The 26,537-nt window shown below is 37.6% G+C and overlaps 1 protein-coding gene across 1 annotated transcript in view; it reads left to right on the top strand.

The window, feature by feature from the left end:
• The window catches only part of LOC126236523 (sterol regulatory element-binding protein cleavage-activating protein), a 277,503-nt gene that overhangs the window by 134,378 nt on the left and 116,588 nt on the right, over positions 1–26,537 (top strand). Inside the window, exons 11-13 of the mRNA XM_049945889.1 lie at positions 4,096–4,329; positions 14,227–14,409; positions 19,345–19,579. Of these exons, the coding sequence (XP_049801846.1) occupies positions 4,096–4,329; positions 14,227–14,409; positions 19,345–19,579 (652 nt within the window). The remainder of the gene's footprint in view (positions 1–4,095; positions 4,330–14,226; positions 14,410–19,344; positions 19,580–26,537) is intronic.

Raw genomic sequence — 26,537 nt, 5'->3', positions numbered from 1 at the left:
TTTTGCAAAAGTTCTGTAATTCCTTGGTTTTGAACAGGTTTAATGATGCTGCAGGGAGCAGGGAAAAGAATGTCCATCCTTACACATATCTCTACTCTAGATAAATGCATCACTTTTTGTAAGATTTCCGCTATCAGCAGTCGCAAAATTCCTTCCTATTGTTACTCAAAGGTTGTGAATGCATTTTCTGTCACTAAATAGCTAAACTATATGCAGAAATGTACATAAAAACATAGTTACTTCAGCTAACACTCCTGTAACACACGACCGAGCAAGGTGGCACAGTGACTAACACACTGGATTTGCACTCGGGAGGACGACAGTTCAAACCTGCACTCAGCCATCCTGATTTAGGTTTCCCGTGGTTTCCTTAAATGACTTCAGGCAAATGTTGGGATGGTTAACACTTTCAACACTGCCCTCTTTACACCCGGCACATAGCTGTGAATCGGCATATTTAATGGATGTTTGAAATTAGATTGTAAAGAACAGAAAAATGGTAGGAATATGGTTCTTGCATGATTTAAAAGGAAAAAGTAAGAGCTTTACATGAATGTGAGTTTATTTTACAATATAAAATACAAATGGGTGTTATAATTAAAAAAAGAAAACACAAAAGTATCATGGATAAAAAAGTTTTACATGATCTCTCTCTTGAGTAATGCCATTATTACTGTATCTAAATTTAAAACAAAATATCACTGGACTGTCTAACTGCAGGTACCTGTAAATTAGAGTATTTTAATAGTTCAGATGTAGTTAGCTTTTGTGATAAAATTCTGGAAACACTGTGGGACGCAAAGGCTAACGCCACAGTCCTTCCACCACCATCTACTTCCCTTCCTGATGCACTTACCCGTCTCTTTCTTTCCCCTGTCTGAACATACTTTGCAATACCTAGTAGTGTTCACCTTGGTTGCAGTGGGTGGGACATTCTCTGGAAAGTGCCTTGCAAATGTCCTCTCAATTTGTGAGGATGAAGCGGCTTGTTGCTGAAAAATATTTCCGCCTTTCTCAGCCAAATTTTTCCCCACTCTGTGAATAAAGTCTACTAGGGATACATTCTTCCTAGTGTTATCTTTATATAAAACAAAACTGTTGACAGTTGACACAATAAACAAGTGGAAAAACAGCTTTTACCACCACTTCAAAGTTTTTCGGGCAAACGGATAATAGCTGGAGAACTGATCTGCTCTGTCAACCCCAGCTTTATTCTTATTGTAATCAATAATAACGTCTGGCTTTACAATTTCTGCTATTCCACCTTTGGCCCTCACTTGAATACTAGTGCTGGTAGACTTATGCTTTGTGGAAAGGCAAAAAACATCTCATTTTGACTTCCACTTCACTGCCAAGAGATGGTGTTTCCTTTGAAAAACTATCTTTTTCTTTAGTTTTAGTGTTCTGAATATTTGTCGCAAACCTTTCCTGTTTTTCATTACAGTTCCCACTCCAAGAGCCTTATTTTCCCACAAAATGTCCAAAAGAGATGGACTGGCATAGTTCCTATCCATATAAATGCAATGTCCTTTGCCAAAGTACTGTGAACACAACTTTTTTACAAGATCCTGGATACTATTGTCAACACTGCCTGCAGAAGCTGTATATACATCACAGTTTAGCATATAACCAGTTGATGAATCGCAGAGAGCATACAATTTTATTCCATATTTATTCGGTTTGTTTTTAATGTATACTCTGAAGCGTGTTCTTCCACGAAAGGGACACATTGCCTCATCTATTGTCAGATTCATGCCTGGACAAAAACTAATTTTGCTTTTATTCACAAAGAAATCAAAGGCCTCACTTTGTGAAGTGGGTCGCGCTTTTCTTCACCTCTGCTAATGAACGTAGCATTGTCATTCAAGAGTAACATCGACAATGTAGCGCACAATCGATCGCGGCTCAACAGTTTACTCGCAAATCCTGTCTGCGAAAACGGGTCTGTTGACCAATAATCACTGATTTTCGGCAATTTGACGACGCACACATGCAAAATAATACTGAGAGAGCAGTAAATCTCTTGCAATTTTACTGCAGACCACTTATGCCAAACAGAGTTTATTTTCAGGCTACCTTTGCGTTTCATTGTCGTAATAACGTTACCAGCGTACAGATTTGTTTCACTTTTGATGAGCCGAATAAGGTCTTCATCAAAGAAATAACTAAAATATTGAAGCTCCTCAGTGGCATCTGAAAAATGCGATGCTACGCCGACTAGTTCCTGGAAATCCGGCAGTGCTGGTTGATCGTCTAGTTCCGACCAATCTCGCTCTTTGTGCTCAGTGAGTCACACAGGACCAAATACCACAGATGGTGACTGATGGTCTGTACCATTGTCTGCATAGAAAAAAATAATGCTAAGATTGGTACCAAAAGGTACTAAATGCATGTGAAGTAATGAACATTACTCACAATACAAATGCGGTAATGAACTCTTCACTTCATGAACAATTGAGACATATACATACCTGAATCATCACTTGCACTTTCATCTGGAGAGTACGAATCCTCTTTGTCAGTATCGTCAATTTCAGATCCTGCATCTCCATAAAGAATTTCTAAGATCTTTGTCTCCGTCAACTCGCTGCGCGATATCTTCACGATCGTAAACACCTGTGAAAGAACTGCAGGTAACTTCGTCTTTCCAGTGCTCACAGCCGCTCCCAGGATGAGATAGCCGATAAGTGCTTGCCTCTTGCGCAAGAAGAGTGAACTACCTCCACATTAGTTGACGAAACTGCTTCGGAGACGCGCTAAACGTGCTTACGGAGCCAAATAAAGGCTCGCCCGTACGGTTTCCGGGCGCCGTCGCCAACGTCAGGGCGGCCGCGCCCGTATGGCGTACGGGCACTGTGCTGTAAGTGTTAATTAGAAACGGCATGGCCAACTTCCTTCCCCCTCCTTCCCTAATCCGATGAGACTGATGACCTCACTGTTTGTTCCCCTCCTGCAAATCAAGCAATCAACCAACCTGTAACACACACACACACAGCTTCCTCTTACTCATAGTCTATGACGTCACCAAAGCTTCAGGCAGTAACAGAGCATTTTTGATCACATGACCAAATCTTGATATTTAATGATTTTTGAGCTTTAATTACATAAAAATAAGAGATATTTGTGAGAATATTGACCTTAAATGTGATTTGGATGTTATAATCTCTCCAAATAACAAAAATCCGAAAATAGGGAAACAGCCTATTCCCGCCACTACTTCGAGTGATTTCTGTGATGATTTTTTTGAGCAAGATTACTGCCGATTCCTCTCTCTCTCTCTCTCTCTCTCTCTCTCTCTCCCTCTCCCTCCCTCCCTTTCCCCCTCCCCCTCCCCCTCCCTTCCTCCTTCTTCCTCTCCCCCCCCTCCCCCACCTCCTAATCTGTATTGATGACTGTTCCATAATTACTTTTCGTTGTAACATTGGACATAAAACAGTTCATGCTTAAAAACCATTTATGTTATAGTAGAGCATTTTATGTACATCCTCAATTACTTCCAGATGTTTGGAGTTGGTATTTGTTTTGGTCTGTTGGAATGCTCTTGTGTAATTAAATTTCCTCCCAAAACATTACCAAAGTAGTGACTTGCCTTTTGAAATTATTTACTGCTTTGAAAAGACTATAGCTGACAACTCAGTTTCCTTTAAAAAGGATGTGTGTCTACACAGGTGGAACACAGCAGTTTTATCATTAAGCTAGTTGTTCAAATTAAATTGACAATTTATTTCAAAAATAAATGTCATATGTGCAAAAGACATGTTTCACGATCACAGTAAGTAGTTCTTCCTCTCTTGAGGTTTTCCAGGATCTTATGTTTGGATATTTAATTTTGGGTGATGTACACCAGCTATGAATATTTTGTGCAGGGGATCCTCCATGGCTTTTCAGTATTTGAGAAAAGGAGAAATGATATTCAATAAGCTGCAGTGTGATGCCATACTTGCCGTAGTGCTGTTTCTTGGTGACCCTTTTTTCCTCCACACATTTATAAACTGTTCTGAAGATCGTATGATACCTCGTAGTTCTTATATTGTAAAAAGTTATCTTGTGGTATATATTTCAGTCAATTGAGACTTGATTTTTTGCAATCTGCAGATACCAAAGCGACTGCGTGTGGTGCATTTCTGGGCACGTACTCGAATCGTTCAGCGTGGCTTTATGGTGTTCATGGTTGTATGGATAGCCGCAATTGTGTATGACTCTGGTATTATTGAACAGCTGTTGCCGGATGGTGGAGGAACAACATGGCACCCAACTGACTCTGTTTCTGATTTCAGTGTTGAAAACAAGCAAAAAACTGTGGAAAACTCCGTTTACGATGGGCCAGAGGTAAGATTTTTATATACAACCTTGTTTCGGAAAAGTGACTACTGTGATATCCCAATATGTTATTTATATGTCAACTTTTACTGGTTAAAAGTTTACTTGTCTTGTTCCAAATATTTGACCCACCACAGTACATTATTTATTACTTTCTTTTTCCTTTCTTGGTGTATCTTTTTTCCAAGTTTTTCATTCACATATTATGGTACTGGCTTAGAATGTCCCCACATCCATTACTTATTAAGGAGGGTTTTTTTTTTATTGTAGTCAATTGAAAGAACCAACAGGACAAAATTTGGAACATTGTTGCTGAAAGGTGCTGCTGTTAAATGTGGTAGTGTGCTTTTTTCCTCTACTCATTATGACCTCACCTTTCAGATCAGCCATGAAAAGATAAGCGTGGTAATTGGACTGGAGACATCAGCCTTTGATGTCATGCAGAGTATTCACACAACATTTAATGATCTTAGAGCTCCTAGCAGAATGCAAAAAAGGAAACAGCTATACATAAATAAATTATTTTTTGAAGATTTATCAGAATTTGCATCTTCGTATATCATTCAGTGTTCTTGTTCCTCTGTTGGAGATGCAGGAAAGTTTCACTACTATGTGTTGTCGCAGCCAAAGACAGGTGATTTGTGCAGTGTACATGAAATAATTGTCAAATTTATGATGAGACAATCTTAAAAGTTTGTATAGAAATCTACAATAAAGAGTACCTAATATTTTGAAGTACCGTATTTACTCGAATCTAAGCCGCACTTTTTTTCTGGTTTTTGTAATCCAAAAAACCGCCTGCGGCTTAGAATCGAGTGCAAAGCAAGCAGAAGTTCTGCAAAATGTTGGTAGGTGCTTCCACAACCAACTTCTGCCTTCAAATACATGTAGCTCTACACAGGCATGCTTTGTAGGCACAAAAGATAAATACTGGCGCCAAAACCTCTGCGTCAGTAAATAAATTAAAAAAAAAAAAGGTGGAAGACGAGCTTTTTTCTCCGCCCTGAGTTTCGACCACTGCATTTTCATACATTATCCAACGAAGTAAATACAAATTCCGTATTGTTCATCGTCGAATGTAGCAGCATTTCAATGTACTACGAAAATCCGACTGGCAAGACTGTTTGGGATGTTTGTCAATATGGCCAACTCTATGTTCTGAATTTTTTCCTACCTGTGGGAAGAGATGGTTGCTAATAGGAACTTTTATGAATTGTGAATGATATGCATTATTCTCTTCACCATAAGAATAATGCGAATATAAACATTTTGCCATGTATTGTTTCGTGTTTGCTGCTATCTCATTTAATTCCGGTATGCCTAATAAACTACGCAACTAGAGTGAGACAACAGCAAACGCAGAAGAATATACATATCATGTCATGTTTATATTCATATTATTCTTATGCCTAATAGTGAAACAGTCAGAAATGAAGCACGGCAATTGACTAGATTTTTAAATCTAAGCTGACTCTAATTTCTGTGCAGAATGTATTGTACTAAAGAGGCGCCTGCAAAGATTTTCAAATGGAGAAAAATTTTCACTAAACTCTGGATCAGAACATCTTCTATCATACGCTATCTATTATTTGGTTCTTGTTGATCATTATCAAAGAAAGCAGCAGTGTAAGTAACAACAAATGGCAGTCTCTTGCAATCATTTCGCTAATGAGATGATTCCTCTCTTATTTTTGTAAATTGTAAGCAGCGGTAGCGCGTACAAAAGCAAGCCGTGTCGCGAGCAGCGACAGGTCGTAAACACTCATTATCATCATGTGACAAGCAATGCACGACACAGTACAGTAATGCATTTTCAGCTTAGTGTGACGTAAACACCTGTAACAAAGAGAACGATACTTATCAGATCAAAGGAAAATAAGCAAAAAATTCAAACCAGACGAAGCACGTGAAAAAGGAAGGGTACCCGTATAAATACGGACGGAGCGCCTGCCGCATAGTAATGGCTACCTGGTAAAGCTTAACTGCTATGCTTACGACTCGAACCAAACTACTGTAGCTGTATCGTCATTCATTCGACCTAAATTGTGTCTCATATTACAATGGACCAACTTTGTTTCGATTTGGAGGTGCGGCCTACAACTTTTCTCTCCCCTCGAATTTCGAGTCTCAAATTTCAGGTGCGGCTTAGATTTGGGAAAATTTTTTTTCCCTGATTTCGAGTCTCATTTTTCAGGTGCAGCTTAGATTCGAGTGCGGCTTAGATTCGAGTGCGGCTTAGATTCGAGTAAATACGGTATGCTTTTATTAGTGTCTTCATTTGTTGGTATTGATTATTAATGCATCTTGAAATTGCTTCAGCCTCACCTTTGAGATGAAGATATTGGCACAAGAGTCGAAATGTGAATGTATGATGTTTGTCGGGGAGGGGGCCGTAAGGCGGGACGGTGACATCCTCAGGTTGTTTGATAGATGTTGAACTGTTGCTTAGGTGTTACACTCTCCAGGTATATGAGACAGTGCAACAGAATGCTTATGTTTTTCATGTCAGTCTCTAACAAAAGTTGTTTCCCACAGCATGATCTATCACTTCTAGACATTTGTCGCAAGGACTTTGAAACACCCTGTGTGTTCTTAGTGTTGTTCGATATCTGTAGCAGACAGTACAATACCAAACTAGACAGGAGACTGATGATGGCGCAAAGACTATACAGGTGTTTCAATGTCTCTGGATGATAGAACACATCATGGGGACTGACTTTTGTGAGGCAAAATGTCTGCTTACACTTTCTGGTGACACTAGAGGTTGTTTTAAGACTGGTTATGCTCCTGAGAGGCGGCAGGGCATAGGCATTCGTATGCAGTGTTATGTATTGCCTATAAACCAGTCATCTGCTCTGCAGGAAAGATGGCAGGCTTCGTAAAAATTAAGTATCTGTTTCACTTCTAAAATATCTTTCTCTGCTCATTCTTATTATTTTGTTGTTGAAAATCACTCTTATCAGATTACTGGGGTACATGCTGCACACTTGGTTAGTAGAAGCTACTGGTTTGGTGAAATCTTGTCGTTTCAGGTCTATTGAATACTATACCTAGCATTACTCAGAAGTGCCAATGAACATTTTGTCTCTAATGAAAGTTTTTCACCAAGATGTCATCTATTGCCCCCCCTCCCCCCCCAAGATATATGTTGCACAGACAGATACTATATTCATCCGATTATAAGACGAGGTTTGTACCCAGATTAGTCATTCAAAAAATGCAGGGTTGTCTTATGTTCACAGGTTAAACTAATACTGCTGAGGTCATCATTTTTACCTTGAGATTCATACAGGAGCTGCCTCACATTTACAGATGTAGCATTGACAATTCAGATTAGATGAAGATTTATTTGGAAAGGTTGTTGAGTGTCACAGAATTGCTGAAACAAGCATTTGGACTTGTGGTGCTGGTGCATTCATAAGCAATGTCTTAATTTTGATACAATCTGTTGTAATGGATTATTACTTAATTTATTTAATTCTTCCATTCTCTCTCTCTCTCTCTCTCTCTCTCACACACACACACACACACACACACACACACCATTGAGAATCTTTTGTAAGGCCCTTGCATAGCATAGATGGCGTTCTTTTTTAACAATTAATTATTGTTAACTGTTTTTCTGGATTGATTGGAGAAAGTTATTATGTAAGTGATAGTACTTGTTAATTAACTGTGTTTAATAAACATATCCCACAGGTATGAGAATATCGTAGACATCTCTAGCAGCCAATACAACAGAATATATGTACAATCGTTTATTTAATTGTGAGTGGCCTGTTTTACTGATGAGAACAAGGTCATGCCAAGTTATATGTCGAAAAAGGTTGTCTAGCATGCTAAGAAACTATTCGAAATAAAGTTATTTGTACTGTGAAAGTAGCAATGGCATTTTGTGTGATGGATACAGCCAAAAGACAAACTTCATCCATTTACTTTGTTTGTGGCATAGTAGTAATTTGTATTGATTGACAAAAAAATTAATGCTCTCCCTGTTAACATCCCTGTATCTGCTCTTATTTAATTATTCTTACACAGTTCTGAAATACTGAGGAAAAGAGAATAGTGACGTTACAGAAATGATTTGTACCTAGATACTTATTAATATGTTGTACACATTCCCCCTCTCTTTTATGTTTTTTAATGTACATAGAGATACTGACTGCCATGGTCTAAAGTTTCATATTGAGGGTTTATATGACCCGGGACAACCGGGAGATCCGGGAAGAACCCGGGAATTTTTTCATCCGGGAGAAAACTGGGAACAACCCGGTAATTTTTTTAAATTCCGGAAATTTGTCTTTGTTTTTGTTTTCAGTTAAATTTTTGTAATTTTGACTGGCAAGAATGGATTCTCTAACAAAGGATATTACTGTATCCCGCTACTGCAGAATAATACCGTAGCAATAAAACATGAACAAGAGAAAAAACGAAAATAAAACTTAAATTGCAAAGGAAATGCGCCATATACAGCAAGAAAACACAGTGCTCATACAAGCGTCTGCCAACAGCAAAATGTGTCAAAGGCTTTAGGAAGACTACGCAATGCTTCATAACAACAAATTGCCTCCAATGAGCATGACATCACAACTGTTTACATTAGATTAGATTCGTTTTACCAGTTACGAGCGGGATCACGTTCAGGTACAGTTGAGTAGTACCTTCTCCCACTTCTGGCTACAGAAATGTGGCTGTTGGCTGTGTAAGCAGACACAGCAAGCAGATAGAAGCTACCGGGAAAAATTTTACTGGAGCACCCAAGCTGCAAGATTCATGCATGCACAGCAGGCCCTGATCTAGGTGGGAGGGGGAGGGGGAGGAAATCCATGTTCTAGAGGGAAAAAACCTTGTTTCACAAAGTGCCTAGCATCCAGCGCATGTTAGTCTATCGATTATTCATATGACTTTGACACGCATCCCCGTCTGTTTTTGAACATTTTTGAACACATTCTAAGTTTATTTCTGAATGAAGTTGATTTGTGAATGTGTGCATAGTGTACAGGATGTCTCTGTCAGGAGAATCCTTGTCGCATGTAGAAACAAACTTTCCTACAGATAAAAGGAGCTATACGAGCTGAGTGGAGTACGGCCGAACGGATGAATACCAACCGCAGTCTGTGTGGTTGCTTGGATTTACGAATGATAAGCGTTGCTATAGTTACTAGCGAAATCCATAGATTCAGACTACTGGAGTGGAAATAAACGAATAACAGGCAAGAAAGATTACTTATTACCCTCTTGGTGTATCCAAGAAAATGAAAAGTTTGACAGAAAATTTTTGGACAGATCGCTATACTAGTAAGGGCCAGTTGTACAGTCCCTGTCTAGCAGCCGCTTTAAGTTGTACTCTGGAAGTAGTGCAGAAAACGTGTTGTACGAACATATAACAACGCCTAACCAGAGAATAATCGTGGGATAACTAAACCGGTGATTCTGACAGAGTTAGTCAACCTAACCAGCGAATAAGCTGTGACACTGGCAGGAATAATTACAGAATTAGTGATAACAAGACTGTTTGTTAGAACGAGGAAGGGGAAGAAACGGGGACATCACACAAATTATGGAACAATGTCACGATTCCAAGTTTATTTAAAAATTTCGTACTACTGCTTTTCGGTCTCATGCTTGAGAAACTGGAGCGTATGAATGAAGTGTGGAACTATTTCCTAACGTAAAGCATTTTACTTGTAGTATTTCTAATAGACATTTGATATTGGTACTTTGTGAATTATATTCTGCCGTTATAAAAATGACCGTTTGTGCCAAAACAGTCTCTTTTATTTGATGTGTGTTACAATTTTTGTAGTTTTAGAAAGGCCTATTTTGTTTTATCTAGCAGACAGTGACAAAATAGACGTAATCAGATCAAGAAACCACACCAGTCTTGGACCCTATTTGTATTAACAGCTTTTTCAGTATTAGACAACGACATTTCGATTTTTCATGTTGCAAAACATTTGACGAACTTTGATGAGGTAATAGATTCTTTCGTAGAAAGGAAAGCACGCCATGTAAAACTGTAGCAAAATTAGGGAGAAAAAAAATTCTAGGAGCTAAGGATTGAAGAAATGTGTATTGTCGTGCTGGTCTCATATCTTTACTGGTTTAATGTATCCTATATTTAGTTTTATGTCACACAAAGCAGCAAGTTGGTAGCTGATAGGGAATAAAGAGCGCAAATTTTCTAAGGAGTTTTCTTTTTCTTTTTTTTTTTTTTTTTTTAGGATGTGCGCTACAAAATGAACACATTTTTGAAAATTCGATTTTTTAAAATTTTTGATGTCCTATCTCAAACGCTCGATGGTGCGGCGCTGTTCGGAAATATCGTAGATCCGCGCAGAGCAGTCTTGAGTTATAGTGGGGAAGTGGGTAGTCAGTCTCCACCTGCCCCACATTTACAATTAGTGATTTTGCTGTTTCCTTTTCGTTTACAGCTCTCGCGTCATATGAAAACAAAACAGATTTCTGTGGCCGGGAACTATCAAGCGAATTAAAATACATTCACATAATTACGGAAGGCTAAAATGTGTTTTTAGTTTCAGATTTTATTTTATTTCCACCTTTCTGTCAGTCAAGCATTAATTGCGTTGCAGAACAATGAAGTTATTTCTGTCAGTTTGCTAAAGAAATGTTCTTTTCCTAATCTTTTCCGCTGAGGCAGAAAATATACTTGAAACAAAGTGTTTAATTCCACACACACTGTTCGCTGCATTTCAAATGCACATTTTCAACTTCTAGCCCATATGGCGTTATGCCATAATAAATACCCAAACATGAGATAACACAGTATTGGTACTCCAAGAAAATTTACATTGCAAAAACCACATTGAAAAGCTTAATGTCATCTCGTGGCCTACTTCACTGGGAATCTGGACGTACGAATGTGCACTTTAAATATGCAGTTTAAATGTGCACATTTTAGTATGAATCACGGAATTCCAATGCTCTTGGAGTGTCCTTTGATGACTTGTTCCTTTTATGACATAATGTAGGATCTTTTAATGTTTTACACGTACGAACATACAGACTCCCTAAGACATTGTAGCTGCAGAAGCTCTTTGATGCCTGTCATCTGGCGCTCTCTGGCAAATGCAGAAACGAACCTATTTCTAACAGGTCGCAGAAAAAATATTCCGAATGGTGGTTTGAAAAGCGGTACTATCAAAGTAAATTTCCTTTTACACAAGTTGAACTATCTGCGAGAATGTATGATGAATTTCTTAAATCACAGACCATTTGATTCTCATTTAAAAGTCAAGTCTTTGATGACGAGCCATTTAGATGAATTTCGAGCCCAGAAGATCAGACATTTATGTCAGTAATAAAAATTTTACAGGCACATTTGTGTGATAAACCTTAAATTGTAATAGGCGCAGAACAGACCATCATTATATGTGAAAGCTTAGTTTCTCTTGTAGCATATTAATCTTGTAGACCAATATTATATGTGAAAGCTTTGGTTTTCATGTTTCAACACTATGTATATTAATTTAAACCATTAACTTTTTCTGTTTGTGTGTTCGCGTTACTTAACAGTGATGTTGCTATTAGCTGACTGCGTCACATGTCCTAAGCTCTGAATACCCACTATCATCGGCTGGCGAGATGACGTGATGTGAGCTATGACTGTCTTAACAAAAGCGCATCGCAATTTTGATTTCAATGCTTCGGAAAGTAATGTGCAGTGTTTGGTGGAATTCCAATTTATACTTTTGTAATACGAAAATATGCAGCGCACATGCTGTTGCACATCAGAGATCTTTTCAAAAGTGTTTTTTTACCTGTGATTCGTTTTCTAATGCGCCGGGAAATTTTACGCCCATCTATAAAACCATAACCATTCAAAGGACTGATAAGTTGTATGGTTCCCAGAGAACACATACTGTCAGTTAACAGGGAAAAAGTATATTTTCACCTAGGATAAAGTTTATATTTAACCGGGAAATCCGGGAGAAATCTGGGAATTTTTTTTCCTTGTCCGTGTGTACACCCTGATATTCTTTTGGTTGAGAGGGAACATTAGTATTACTCTAATTATTATTCTATTTTACTTTCTTTTACCCCATAGCAAAGTTCCATTGCCAGTTTTCTTAATTGAAATAAGCCTTTGCATTCATAAATTGGTGCAATACCCAGGATGGAATATAATTGCACCACAATGAAAACCGCTCCTATCATAGCACAAAAAAGATGAATATGTCCTGGGTAGAGTTTAGAATGTAAAAGAAGGGAAGTAGCTTTCCGACTTAGCAAGCAGCTTCAAAGACATTTAAATCAAATTATCTTGACATATTCACACTTATTTATGTGTCACTATTAGTACCTATGTCATGACTAGTAAAATATCATGATACATGATCTCATGTCGTATAACATGACACGTGCCATCCATGCCATGCAATATGAAACAACCAATCATTAAAGTTTAGGACGCATGCATGCCAAATCTAGGATACTTTCTATTATAGTTGCACGCCTACTCACCCCAATCTCTAGAAGCACATAAATTTGTGTCTGTTTGTTCTTACACCCCTCACTATACATGTAACAGGATGGCTTTAGGCAAGAAATGGCCTTCTCAGGGAAGAAATCGACCTCCCCACTTACCCAAAAATCAAAACATTGTTTTAGTGCCACCCCAAGAATAAATCAATCTCCAGAAATTTATCCCTCCAGGCAAGCCTTTTTAATGACAATAAACTGTAATAAGCAATGTTTTTTTTATAATTGCTTCCAAATGAATCATTTACAGTGCAAAACATTTTTACAAAACACAGTTTCATGTGGAGATATGTGATTTTTCACATGTAAAACCCAAACTGTGAAATATGTTTATTTTATCGTCTGTATCACTTTAATCCATCTAAGCAGGTGTGATTAACATAAAATTGGATCTTACATGCATTTCATGTGCAGCTCTAGACTGCTACAGTATGGCAATGGATAAAGGTTTTCACATAAAATCTGAATGAAGCTAGGTTTTTGTAAGTGAGTTTTGATTTTATTGTAATAATGCGTTTTTTATTTATTTGGTTCGCTGTAAACCATTTCTGTGTATTCAATTCACATAAGAAGTAATTTATATGCTACATTTAGCTTCACTTTAAACCTTTGTATCTTAACAATGGCTAAAGATTATTGGATAAATAAAATTCTGTTTTGATTTTAACCATTTATCTACCTTTGTGTAAAGTTTGAACGGATTTGTACAAGTTTAAAATATAGAAGTGTCGCGCCTTAAAAATCTCCCAGAGAAACATGGTTTTTCCACATAAAATCCAAACAAAGCGTACCTTTTTTCCAATGGTTAAAATTTACCTTAGACCAAGGTTCGATACGTAGTAGTATTTAAAGATGACTGATTTTACATATAAAATCCAAGCAGGGGCGACTGTTTTTGCACATAAAATCCAAATTATTCACATGCAAATGGTGCCAATAATTGAGCATTAATTTCAGCCAAATTAAAATCTTTTACAAGGTGAATTAAGTAGTTCGCAAAGCTTGCCTGGGCACGAGCTGTGGTTCGTTGTTCAAAACTTGCTTAGTATATTGTAACATACAACTGCAGTATGGTAGATGTTAGAATGACTGGCTATATGAATGGTCACTATCCCATGCTAGACTTTTTACTCCATATTCTTAGCTCAAATAGGAACTGAGCACAAAGACCCACCCCATCCCCCCTCCCCCCTGTCCCCCTAAACGGTGCTTTTGTGCTGTAATGATTTAAAAGGATAAATCACTTCTGTGTGTGTGTGTGTGTGTGTGTGTGTGTGTGTAGGCACAAAAGCAGGGGCATACACGGACTATTCAGTGCCTCATTATGTTGTGAGTGATTATCTACTATTGTAAGCACTTTGTACTCATAATGTATATTTGTCTTTAATGTGTTGAATTTTGCAGAAAAGAGCCATACCACCACTTCTCACTGATTCCAAGGACAAAGGAAGTAATGGAGGAAATCATTACAGTAATGGGAATAGTAATGGGGGTAGTATACTTTCTGGCCTGCCGTGCCAAAAACTTTTGCCTCAGCCAAGCCGCTGGGAACCTGTCGTTAGTGTCAAAGAAGCTCGTCGTTGGCAGGTACATTAGTATTTCTTATAGATATATCTTCTGCTGTACTTAATTTCCTTGCAAACATTTTTTGTGGATAAACTGAAAATATATTGATTGCCAAGTCTCTTGTCTTTCATTGGCTTTAGAGTCTTTTATCATTCCAAATTATTTAAGTGTTTCTGAGCTACCAGCTGCATCTATTAAATATTTAATTAATTTATTGTTGTAATATTACTTTGGACACCTTAGCAAAGTTATATTATCTTGTGTGCTCACTATTTGTGTAACTTTTACACTCATTGACTCATACCTGATGCATCGTCATCTTTGTAAGTGCTATATTTTAACTATGCTAAGTTGAAACATGCTGTATGAAAATTTATTCAATAATGGACACACATGCAGCATTCATCACATAAATAAATGATCTTTGCACACATCTGACATCACAGGTCAGTTAGTTCAGTGATTGAAACAGGGAAAGGACACACCACTACCAGTAGGCTCGATGTTCAACCAACCTTAAGGTTGAGAACAGCTTTACCTGTAATTCATCTTGCATCTATATCTCACCACCATTCAGTGACTAGTAAATCAATGCTGCCACGTTACTCCACTTTCAACTGCAACTCCTCCACAAATTCCAGCAGAGTTTACTCCACTACAACACCAGTTCAAGATTACCGTGAGACAGTCCAGCAACAATATCATACAATTTGGCATTGACCAATTGCTAACAGTAAAATGCCACATTTACACATTTTGGAGGTAGATGCCTTCATCATCAGAAATACCTAATACAATGTTTTACTTTGAATGGAAAGCATTGACAAAAGTTCGTTGCTGCAAATTTTGCATGGATGCATGTTTGTTAGTGCAGGTCATACAATGCAGATTCCTTGGCAGTAAGGGGCAATTGTTATTGTGCAGCAGTATCAAACCTTTTGAGAAAAAGTCCAGACATTATTCCTTGTCACATTTTCCATATTACCTTTTAAACTTGTCAGGGAAACTGTTAACATCACTTTACTGGCAGAAATTTGAGATCGTAAGTGTTGAGCACCCATAAGCTCCTCGTGACATTTGAGGTACATACTTGGTCTTGTGAAAGGAGGAGGGAGGGAAAATTCATATTTGGCAGTCTGTTAGTTCTGACGAAGGACATTGTTCAAAAGCTGTACTATGGTTTCAGTCTTATGTCCTACATACAGTTAAAAGTCTTTAGATATATGGTGATTGATTATCTTTTCTCTTTCCACAACTTGTAAATATTGATGACACTTTTCTGCATGAATTAAACTATTCAGTCCTGTTTCACTCGCTTTTGTAGTGTAAACATGTTTTAACATAGAACCATATTTACCTAATAATAAGATAAGGTTTTTTTCCCAGATTCCTCATTCAAAAAATAGAGGGTCATCTTAGATTCCCAGATTAAACTACCAGTGCTGAGGTCTCCCTTTGTACATTGTATAATCGATTAGGAAGAAGTTTTCTATATCAAAGCATCATTTCCTGCCAGTTTAACACTACAGACCATATTGGAAACGATGTGTTTCGAAGATGTCCTTAATGTGGTGCATCTATAAAACTGCATACTTCCGTAATACTCATGTATAAAGACAAAAATGTTCAAACACAATATATGTTAACTCTGTAAGCAGTGAAATGAAGATGGTAGCTGTCTGATTCATGCTGTTGGTCAGTCATATCATAGAGCAATACACATGTATTACCAATAAAATAAGGATGATTAATATCTCGTATTGGAGGTGTTTTGAAACCGTCTCTGCAGCTACAGGAATATGCGTATTTTGAAACCAAGCATGTTTCATTTTACTGAAATAATGTCAAAAGACAGTTCGTTAAAAAAAATGTTGATGTTACTGATGATTATATTATAAAACTGATAGATTGGTACTTGCCACATGACAGAGGAGATGTTGAATTGCCCTATCTGCTTGCAAATTTTCGAGGTATTCTGATGTTTGGCACTGTTGATTCTGGCCTAATCCCACAGTGCTTTGCAGAACTATGCATTTCTTTATATAAAAGATAGCAAAGTGCAGCACCACAAATCAGTGTGGTGTTAAGACAGAATCAACAGCATTCATGTACCTGGAAAATGTGCAGACAGCAGTTCCTGATGTGAGCAAAAATTGTATATAAAATACCATAGGAAAGTCAACATCTCTTGTACAAAACTGTTTTTTGATCAAGGAAGCAAGTCAAATTGTAAATATAGTTCAATAGAGACAACTGATATGTTTTGTTTCATTAATACAAAACAGGCTTGGTGACAAAATATGCATTTTCTTGTGGTTGCAAAGACGGATTTAAAATATCTTCAATATTTATATAGCAACTATAGACAGTATGGCCACACAAATGAAGTTAATATCTCAAATTAAATGTAAACAGTATTGCAGAAATCAAGTCTATGCTTTTACAAATTGTGATTAGGCAGAAACCTAATAGCACAGCTCATGAACAACAGTGACATTTATATTCTTGCTTGTCAAAAATATTAGGCTGTTTATTTCTGAATAGGCCAATATCACAAATTCCATTGCTCATGTGCAGGACCCTTAAAGCTGCAACTGCTTTGCAACACTCAATTTTCAAGTTTGGCTACAGTGTTAATCGGAAGTTGTGCAATTTCTTCCTTCTCGGCTGTAGGGAGCTGAGAGGACACCACATTGTTGGTATTCAGTATGCTTGTATTGTGTGTGCTGTAATGACTGTAAACTGCACCAATCAATAATGGGTGAAAACTAGATCTGTGACTCTGTCTAGAAACATGGATCTACGAGCTCAGTTGCCAACTGGTTCACACAGACAGTATGACACAATTTTAAGTCAATGATGATTCATGAAAAAGCAGCCACAAACAGGTGTACAGCAGACAGAAAATTTGGTGTCCTAGAAGTGAATGTGAAAGGATTCAAAAAGTGCTGCATATCCAATGCTATGGATGGTTCAGAAGATGACATACTACGGGAAGAGTGTTATGAAGAAAGAAATAACATTAGACTTACAAATGAAGATACTTGTACCTGTGATGAAGGTGGTGGTAGTGGTGACTATGATTAAAAATATTAATGCCACAGAGATAGTAAGAAAAAACGAAGTTAAAATAAAAATTAAGGTAAACCATTTCTTTTTGTTTATTTCATTTCTCCTCTTAATATAAGAATGTAGACGACCAATAAATGATGTAAGTTTAGGATAAGCATAATATTAACTTTTTTAGGTTGTACTTGATATTGATAAAACTGTAAATTTAGGTTAGTCAGAGTGTGTTAAAAATAAACTTTTCCCATTCAACCTCTTGAAAAGGAGAGTGGGGATGGGGATCGTCATCAAAACGAAGGTAAATACAGTATTTATCTGTTTATTTTTTCTTCCCGTCTGGTAAGCCTGTCCTGACTTGGGGATCCTGGGCAACTTTTACAAACTCTACTGCTTTTCATAAACCTCACCAATCCTTTTCCATCATCCCTCTTCCTACCCCTTCAGCCCTTTTCCTTCCTTTAACCTCAAGGTTCACTTATTAAGTATACTTTGGAATGTGAGAGTTAAAAGCATGCTGTTTGATGGTGTCCATGGGAATAGTGCATCTATGAGAGAATGAGGACTAGCTGTCCAGGGTGGTATGACAGTATGATACCACATCGAAGTATTTAACCTCATTGTCCATTTATAACAAGCAAGAGCAGTTTCTCAGACTTTATTTCAGCTGTGTTATCCTCTTTTTCCCGTTTCATACGTGATTCCAGTTCCTTGTCTCTTTGCTGTAGCTTTCTTACGATTTGTTCTTTCCCTTAGATGGTTTTCATTGTGTTTCATCCTATACACTTTTTCTGATTAAAATTTAAGCATGAATGCTTACTACTTATTAATTGTACATTTTTACACCCTTAGTCATAACAGGCAAGTAAAAATATTATTTCACTTTTCTTTGCAGTTTCCATCACCTTTTTTCTCTTAAGGAATATTTCCTGATTGCACCGTTATCAGTGACAGCTGTACTGTCACAATACCAAGCCTTTAGTAGTTGGACAATGCTTGTCACAGTGTTAAATTATATTTCTCATACACATATTTTTTGATTGCAGCTTTGGTTCTCTCCAAAAAAATTTCATATTCCACCTTCTCCCAATTTCTCCATCTCCCTTCACCTTACTGTTTTTGTTTTCCCTTCCAAAATAGTAAACAATTTTAACGTTAGGTTGGCCCATAAGTTCTGAAATTTGTTTTCCACAAAAAAATACAAGAAATGAACAGCAAATCAATAAATAATACATTCTCCATTGTTATTTACAACTTCTTTCCGGTGGTCAACAAGCTGTTCAGTCCCTGAAAGAAATTCCAGTCAATGAAATTGCCCAGTCTAATGATGTGAAAAGAACGGAAAGCATATCAGCATAAAAACAGTAAACAGTGGAAAACCCAAGATGGAATAATGACAGCATTATGAAAATTGCTACTCATCATATGGAAGAGACGTTGACTTGCAGAAAGGCACATCAAAAAGGCTGCTATAGATTGGAGCTTTCAACCAAAAGGCCTTCTTCCAAAGTAGAAAACACACACACACACAAAACAAAAAAGGACAACTCATAGTCATATGACCACTGCCTGTGCCACTGAGAGTCTGGCCTCCAGAGGTAGTGGTCATATAGGTGTATGTATCTGTGTGTGTGTGTGTGTGTGTGTGTGTGTGTGTTTTCCACTTTAGAATGTGTGTTCCATTTTAGAAGAATGTCTTTTGGCAAAACATCAAATGTATAGCAGTCATTTTGTTGTGCCTGTCTGCAGCTCAGTGCCACCTTTATGTGGTGATAGCAATATGTACTTTTCATAATAGTATCAAAAAACTAAACAGACTATTTTGTAGAGCACAAATTCTCTATTGAATAACATAAAATGTATAACCAAAACTTTGTATTTTTGATGCAGGCTGCACTCCAACTCTACAACATTTCAGTGAGTGGTCATTACATCACCGTTCTTCCACCACTCCACCTATTGGCTCCAGTGTCTCCTCAAGCAGCTAGAATAGCTCGTCATCCTGATGATATTCCGGGATCTCTCAGTCCTGGATCTTCAGGAAGTGGACCTCCTGGATGGGAAACTTTGGCTGCTGCACTTGATTCAGGGGATTTCGATCTGAATTCTGCTGACCTTAGGCATGGTACGTAGGAATGCAAAATGATGAAAATGGATATAAGTTCAAGCTATAACTTCTCTTGTACATGCAGAAAGTCAAAATTTAAGTACTGGTTGGTCACTGAGTTTTTTATCTGTATGTATCTGTTGGTGAAATATTTAACTCAGCCCGCTTATCAAATTTTCTCTGCAAATGTTTCTTTTTTGGTCCCCCTTTTTGCACTAATGATCCCAACAGGCATTTACCAAGTCCTTTCTCACTTCAGGCAATAATATTTGTTGCAGTTTTGTTGAAATAACCATATGGCTCATCGATTAACTACAACCAAAATTTCCTTCAGCGAACATCTGAAATTTCATGTGCCGCTAATGAAAGAAATAATACTAGACATTTAAGCACTGAATGTTTCTAGTTAATGTAATTCCTGTGTTTTCCATTTACAATAATATTCACTTTTTAAAAAAGGTAATGATTTTAGTAGACTTGTCACACAATAATTAATATACAAACAGTGGAAACTCTAGGTTGGAATATTGTTGGAAGATGTGTGTTTTCTTCCTTAGAAGAAGACCTTTTGGCCGAAAGCTCAAATGTACAGCGATATTTTTGTTTTACCTGTCTGCGACTCAGTGTCTGCTGTATATGGTGGGTAACATTCTATCCTTTTCAGTGATTCTCTCTCTTACATCAGTACTTCTCGCAGTCATCTGTGTGGTGTTTTCTACTCAAGAGATTTTCAGTGTGTACTGCTTCACAAAGCATACACACAATGAAAAAGAAGAAAACAAAATATGTAACCACGACCTATCTAGGAAACATCTCGAACAAAATTAACAAAGTATTCAACAAAATCAACATTGCATTTGCATTTCAAAACACACACAGCCTCAAACACAAAATTCACAAAGACAGCTTGAAAATTCCCTTGCTAACAATCTCAGCATTTACAAAATTTCGTGTAACACATGTCAAAAATTCTGCATAGAGCAAACTTGTAGAAACTTCAAAATTAGATATAAAAAGCACACCAGAGAAAGTGAAAACAACCCATCTACGTTTTTTCAACATTTACAAGCAGTGAAACACTATGTAAAACCCATAAACGAAGCACTAGAAATCCTCCATATTATGCAAAAAGGAACATTGTTGAGTATCCTTGAGGAAGTAGAGATATATTCACATGCATACAGCAAAAAAATTACTGAATGAACAAACCGACCTGAAGCACAGAAAGTATATAGGAAACTTTATTCACTTAATAAATCGGAAAAACGGATAAAATATCAGTGACTCTAAACAACTCACATCCATAGTAACAGTGATAACATGAGTAGTGTAAAACAGAGACAGAATGCCAACATAAATCATAGACAACACCAATTATTATGAAAAGTTAAAAATGTGAAATAAAACTAAAACTAACTTTAGGCAAAAACATAATTAGAAACAAACCTTTATGGAAAAAAAATAAACAGCTGAGTTTCACACATCACTTATTTATAATGGTAACTACATAAACATGTAACATTGCTGACTCACTGTCACCCAACTGTCAGAAAAGCAGCATATTTGGAAAACAAGTAACATCTGATATACATCTCTGCTCTGCACCTGGGAGAAAGTAATAATTCCAAAACGGATAGGTCATCACCGCAACGATGTTACGTGTAAGGTAAAACACCTAATGATATTTTATAAATTTTCAGATCATAGTTACAAATCCATTATATTAAGACCATCGCTTGTCTATGTATTTACAGATCACCTGAAAGTGGCAATTTGCCGAAATGGGCTCATTTTAAATGAGATAAAATATAAGCCACTTACATAGCAGTGTAGCTGGATATTATTCATAAATAATCATGTCATTAAAAGACATATTTAGCACTGTGAGCCCAAAGAACAAAAGTCATGTAATTTTTATTTTGTTTCTCATGCCCTATTACCTAAATGTTTCTTTACTAACCAGATAAAAACTAAAGTAAACTCCATCGGTACAGACCGGCCGCCGTGTCATCCTCAGCCCACAGGTGATACTGGATGCGGATATGGAGGGGCATGTGACCATAGCAACTCAGTTTGCCTTACAAGAGCTGAGTGCACCCCGCTTGCCAACAGCACTCAGCAGACCGGATGGTAACCCATCCAAGTGCTAGCCCAGCCTGATGGTGCTTAACTTGGGTGATCTGACGGGAACTGGTGTTACCACTGTGGCAAGGCCATTGGCTTACTAACCAGATAGTTTTCACTATTCTGTGATTGCCATATATGCTTGCACACACCTTTTACGGTTCTTTCATTGGGCACTCCTTTGATGTACTTCACCCTAAATTGCCCCTCTTCCTCATTCTCATGACGTACCTTGTTCTCACCAAATGGTACTCTAGAAAAGTAGTCAGCCACATTGTTATTCTTTGATATACCTGATATTTGAACATGGCCCATCTTGTTCATCTACTATTTAGTAAATTCAAATTCTTGCAGATAGCTGAGTGATTTATGGTCTTTAAATGCCTAGAAGTTAATTTCAGAACTTGATAAATCCCCATCCTACAGCAAGTAACTCTTTCTCTGATAGTCCACAAGTCTTTTAATGTTTTGGCCACATCCATTAACTGCACAAACTGTCTTATACTTACTTAACTCAAGCTGATCCCACTGCTTATAGTTGTCAGCAGATTCATGCCACAGTTGGAGGTTGAAGCTACAATTTCTTTGCCTGGTAAAATCTTGTTAAATGCAACTGTAAAACTGTTATTACCTTTTTTACATTAAAACAGTTGCATACTGTAGCTAATTATGCCCTCTATTTTTGTCACCCATTCCATACCTAATATAAAATTCAGACTTAGATCTGGGGTCCCTGAACATGCCTGACTAAATTCTGAACGTTACGAAAATCTGCTGTCTTGCTTAGCTTATTTGTTGCTCCTCATATATTCACTCCAGCGACTGGCATCTGAACTAAAGTGTGTGCTTTTATATTATCTAAAACCATCCCGGGCACACCACAAACTCACTCCCTGTATCCAGTAAACCCTTCGCTTCAGAATTGTTTTTACTTTCAACACTGATTATGTTCTAGTACTGATTTTCTCCTCAAGCTTCTCTTCCTCTAAAAAATCCATGAAAATTATATTTTAAATGACTGTATATGGTGCGGCTAGAAAAAAACCGGACTGATGCTGGAAAAAACATTTATTTACAATTATTTACAATTTCATGTTATCTCCTTCAATGTACTCTCCTCCTCGGTCTCTGCACCGCTCCATACGAATTTTCCACTGTTCATAGCAATGCTGCAGATCATTTTCGGTAAGTCCATACATTACTTCCGTCGCTTTTTCTTTTACTGCTTCAACAGTCTCAAATCTAGTTCCTTTCAAAGCTGACTTGACTTTAGGGAAAAGAAAAAAGTCACAGGGGGCCAAATCAGGTGAGTAGGGTGGATGATCTAAGATGGGAATGTTGTGTTTTGCCAAAAACGTCTTCACTGACAACGCACTGTGAGCTGGGGCATTGTCTTGGTGAAGGATCCATGACTTTTTTCTCCACAAATCGTTCCGTTTTCTCCGTACTCGCTCACATAGGGTAGCCAGGACGCTAATATAGTAATGCTGATTCACTGTTTGTCCCTCTGGTACCCAATCAATGTGCACAACATCATCATTGCCTTGAATTTCGATTTTGACATTCGTGCCTTTTTTTTTTTGTGGAGAACCAGGAGTTTTCCAATGCATCGATAGGCGTTTAGTTTCGGGATCGTAAGTAAAAAACCACGATTCATTGCAAGTAATAACATTTTGTAAGAAGGTGGGATCACTTTCAATGTTTTCCAGGATGTCAGAACAAATCATTCTTCGGCGTTCCTTCTATTCAATTGTGAGACACTTTGGAACCATTTTTGAACACACTTTGTTCATGTTGAAACTTTCATGAAGAATCTGCCTTACACTTTCCTTGTCAACACCTGTTAACTCAGACACTGCTCTGATTGTTAAACGGCGATCTTGTCGAACAAGTTTACCGATTTTTTCAATGTTTGCATCAGTTTTTGCTGACAATGGTCTGCCAGTGCGAGTGTCATCACTGGTGTCTTCGCGGCCATCTTTAAATCGTTTAAACCACTCAAACACTTGTGTTCGCGATAAACAATCATTGCCGTACACTTGTTGTAACATTACAAACGTTTCACTTGCAGATTTTCCTAGTTTGAAACAAAATTTGATGTTAACACGCTGTTCTTTCTGTACACTCGACATTTTCCGACGCACAGACAAAACGTCAACTACTTAAAACAGACGCCACGGGCAGACTGAGTGCAGGAGGCAGATGAAACTCGAGCAGTAGGCGGAGCGAGAGTCACGTGACAGGCCACGCGACTTTCAGCCTTATTGCATTCGTTTTATTGTTTCACCAGTACTAGTCCGGTTTTTTTCTAGCCACACCTCGTATGGTAACTATATTATATTCCTCATCAAGTGGCTCTATTTCCAAAACACACTCAAAAATTTTGTTGTAAGTCATTTTCCAAGAAATATTCTGCCTATGTTGCATAACAACACCCTTGCAAAGTTGAATTTATTTGTTTTCCAAATAAAGGCACTGACAAACTCTTCTCAGTCCCTCTGACCATACGTATTTCTGTATTTATAAAACCACCCATTTTCCCTTCTTCCTGCAGTTTATTAATTCCTACATGTAAGTCTCTCATATCCTAAAAATATATCATCATCACAACTCTTATGTGTTATATTTTTCTACCACTTTCTATTAATGCACTCATGTTTGATCTTAAGCCCCTACAGTTTCTCTACTGTTGCATCTGATTTCACCACTAGAAAGACTTCAGCCCCATTAACACTTTCTAAATTATCAAAAATAAAAAAAAATCGACTACATTATTGTCTCAATCACTAGCAACTTCATCATTAGCTGCTGCCTTTCAATTCACTTCATCATTAACACAAATAAAATCATGAATGACATCAACATAAATACTGTCAGCAGTATTATAATAAAAAAAGTATTTTTTAAAATATACCATTGTGGGATGGTGCACACAAAAAACAAATAGATACCCAGGTAGCATTGAACAACAGAAATTCATTTCTGTGAGTCATGTTAGCCTCCACTGTTGCTACTGCTTTGTTTAAAGCTATCACTTCTTTACTTAAGATGAATTCAACTCTACCTGGTTCATGGATTTTACTATTTCTGATTGACACACATCTACATTAATTAAAACTTGCTTGATACTATCTCTGAGATCATGTTCAAGATTTTCTTCCAGTTCGGAATATTCAGCTCCCAATTTGTGATGCATTCTATTGATCTTGTCCTCAACTTCACCATTTTATCTCTGAATCGGCTTACTTTCAACATCATTTAATTGACTATTCCTCATACTTTCCATTATCTGAATGCTATTCTTAAATTCAGTTCCCTGTTCTTCATTACTCCACTTAAATTTCAAACATTTGACCATTCACTCCTGCTATTGCTTCCAATATTAAATTTACTGTACGCACCTTCATTTCACAACTACTAAGTTGACCTACACTAATCTCATTGTCTGAAAATTCTCCATCACTGGCGGCTGCATTATCTCAAACACTGTCTGAATTATTCATGTTTATAGTTTTTTATGAACTCAGGGCATCTTTTAAAAAAACCTTCTGCACTTCACAAGAGCGTTCACTTTTCACCATTTTGTACTTTTCTTTTTGAGTCTTGTTGTTTCCCATGAGATGAGCAGAACCAGTGCGCTGCTCAGCCACTGTTGCTGCGTGGTCATTGCTACGACTCACTGTGGGATTTCTCACATCCTGGTGAGGACTGCTTCCAAAGGCCTTGCCACAGTGGTAACACTGGTTCCCGTCAGAACACCAAAGTTACCCACTATTGGGCTTGGCTAGCACTTAGATGGGTCACCAACCGGGTCAGCCGAGTGCTATTGGCAAGTGGGGTGCAGGGCCAATTGGGGAGCTATTTGATTGAGGAATAGTGGTAACAGTTACAAAAAGTGTCAATGGCTGGGAGAGTGGTGTGCTGACCACATGCCCCTCCACATCCCCATCTGGTGATGCCTGAGGTCTGAGCATGATGTGGAAGCTGATTAGTGCCATTGAGCCTTCAAGGCCTTTCGGACGGCGTTTGTTTGTTTGTTTGGCGAGGACTGCAACCACTGCTTGATGGCACCAATGGGTTTTGCTGGTAGTTTACCTTGACCAAATCTGCTGTGACTTCAGACATCACTTCTTAATATGTTTTGACGTCAAAACAACCCTCTTGGATTTCATCTGCCTTGTTTCCTGATTTTACTCATTAAAAAACTAAGACTTTGAGTTTGTCTGCAGTTTCATCTGACAGGTCGTGGGCAGGCTCTCACACTGTGATGATGTTCTCATACAGTTTTATAAATAAGAACTGTTAAATATTTGGATAATAGTTATGATCGTGTTTAATAAAAATTTCACTGGCACTAAACACACTTATTGAGCCAATACTTTATGATCGTATACAGATGTTTTCCTCGTGGCAACCAAACACAAAGTGTCTGGTCCTTGTCTCGGAGCCCCTTCCTGCACCCCTTGCCTGACATCACATCTGCCAGGTCCTTGATGATGCGTTCACTGCATTGTTAAAGCTTAAAATATATCTTTGACCAAATACATAACTATTTATCATACTTAAGAGGAGGCTGTAATTTTTACTGCAACAACTTCAGCATTTGAATTTAGTTACAGTAACATACTTATAAATAGCAGCCTCATTTAGTTTGCTTTCATAATTGAATATGTAAACATGGTAAATTGTAGTGATTGACAATGGGTGCCTATCATATCTGTAACTTTTTTGAGGTAAATGGTTCTGTGGTGTGTCTGTAAAGAATGGCAGTTCTACATGCTAAACTTTTGTGTGTTCTAATCTGTGAAGAATTCATAAGCTGATGAGCAGCTCATGCAGTTTTTGTGATATA

Source organism: Schistocerca nitens, chromosome 2 (genome assembly GCF_023898315.1).
Source record: "Schistocerca nitens isolate TAMUIC-IGC-003100 chromosome 2, iqSchNite1.1, whole genome shotgun sequence".
In the NCBI taxonomy this organism is placed as follows: Eukaryota; Metazoa; Arthropoda; class Insecta; order Orthoptera; family Acrididae; genus Schistocerca; species Schistocerca nitens.
The sequence above is the reverse complement of the archived record's forward strand: the minus strand, read 5'-3'. Positions and strand labels throughout refer to the sequence as shown.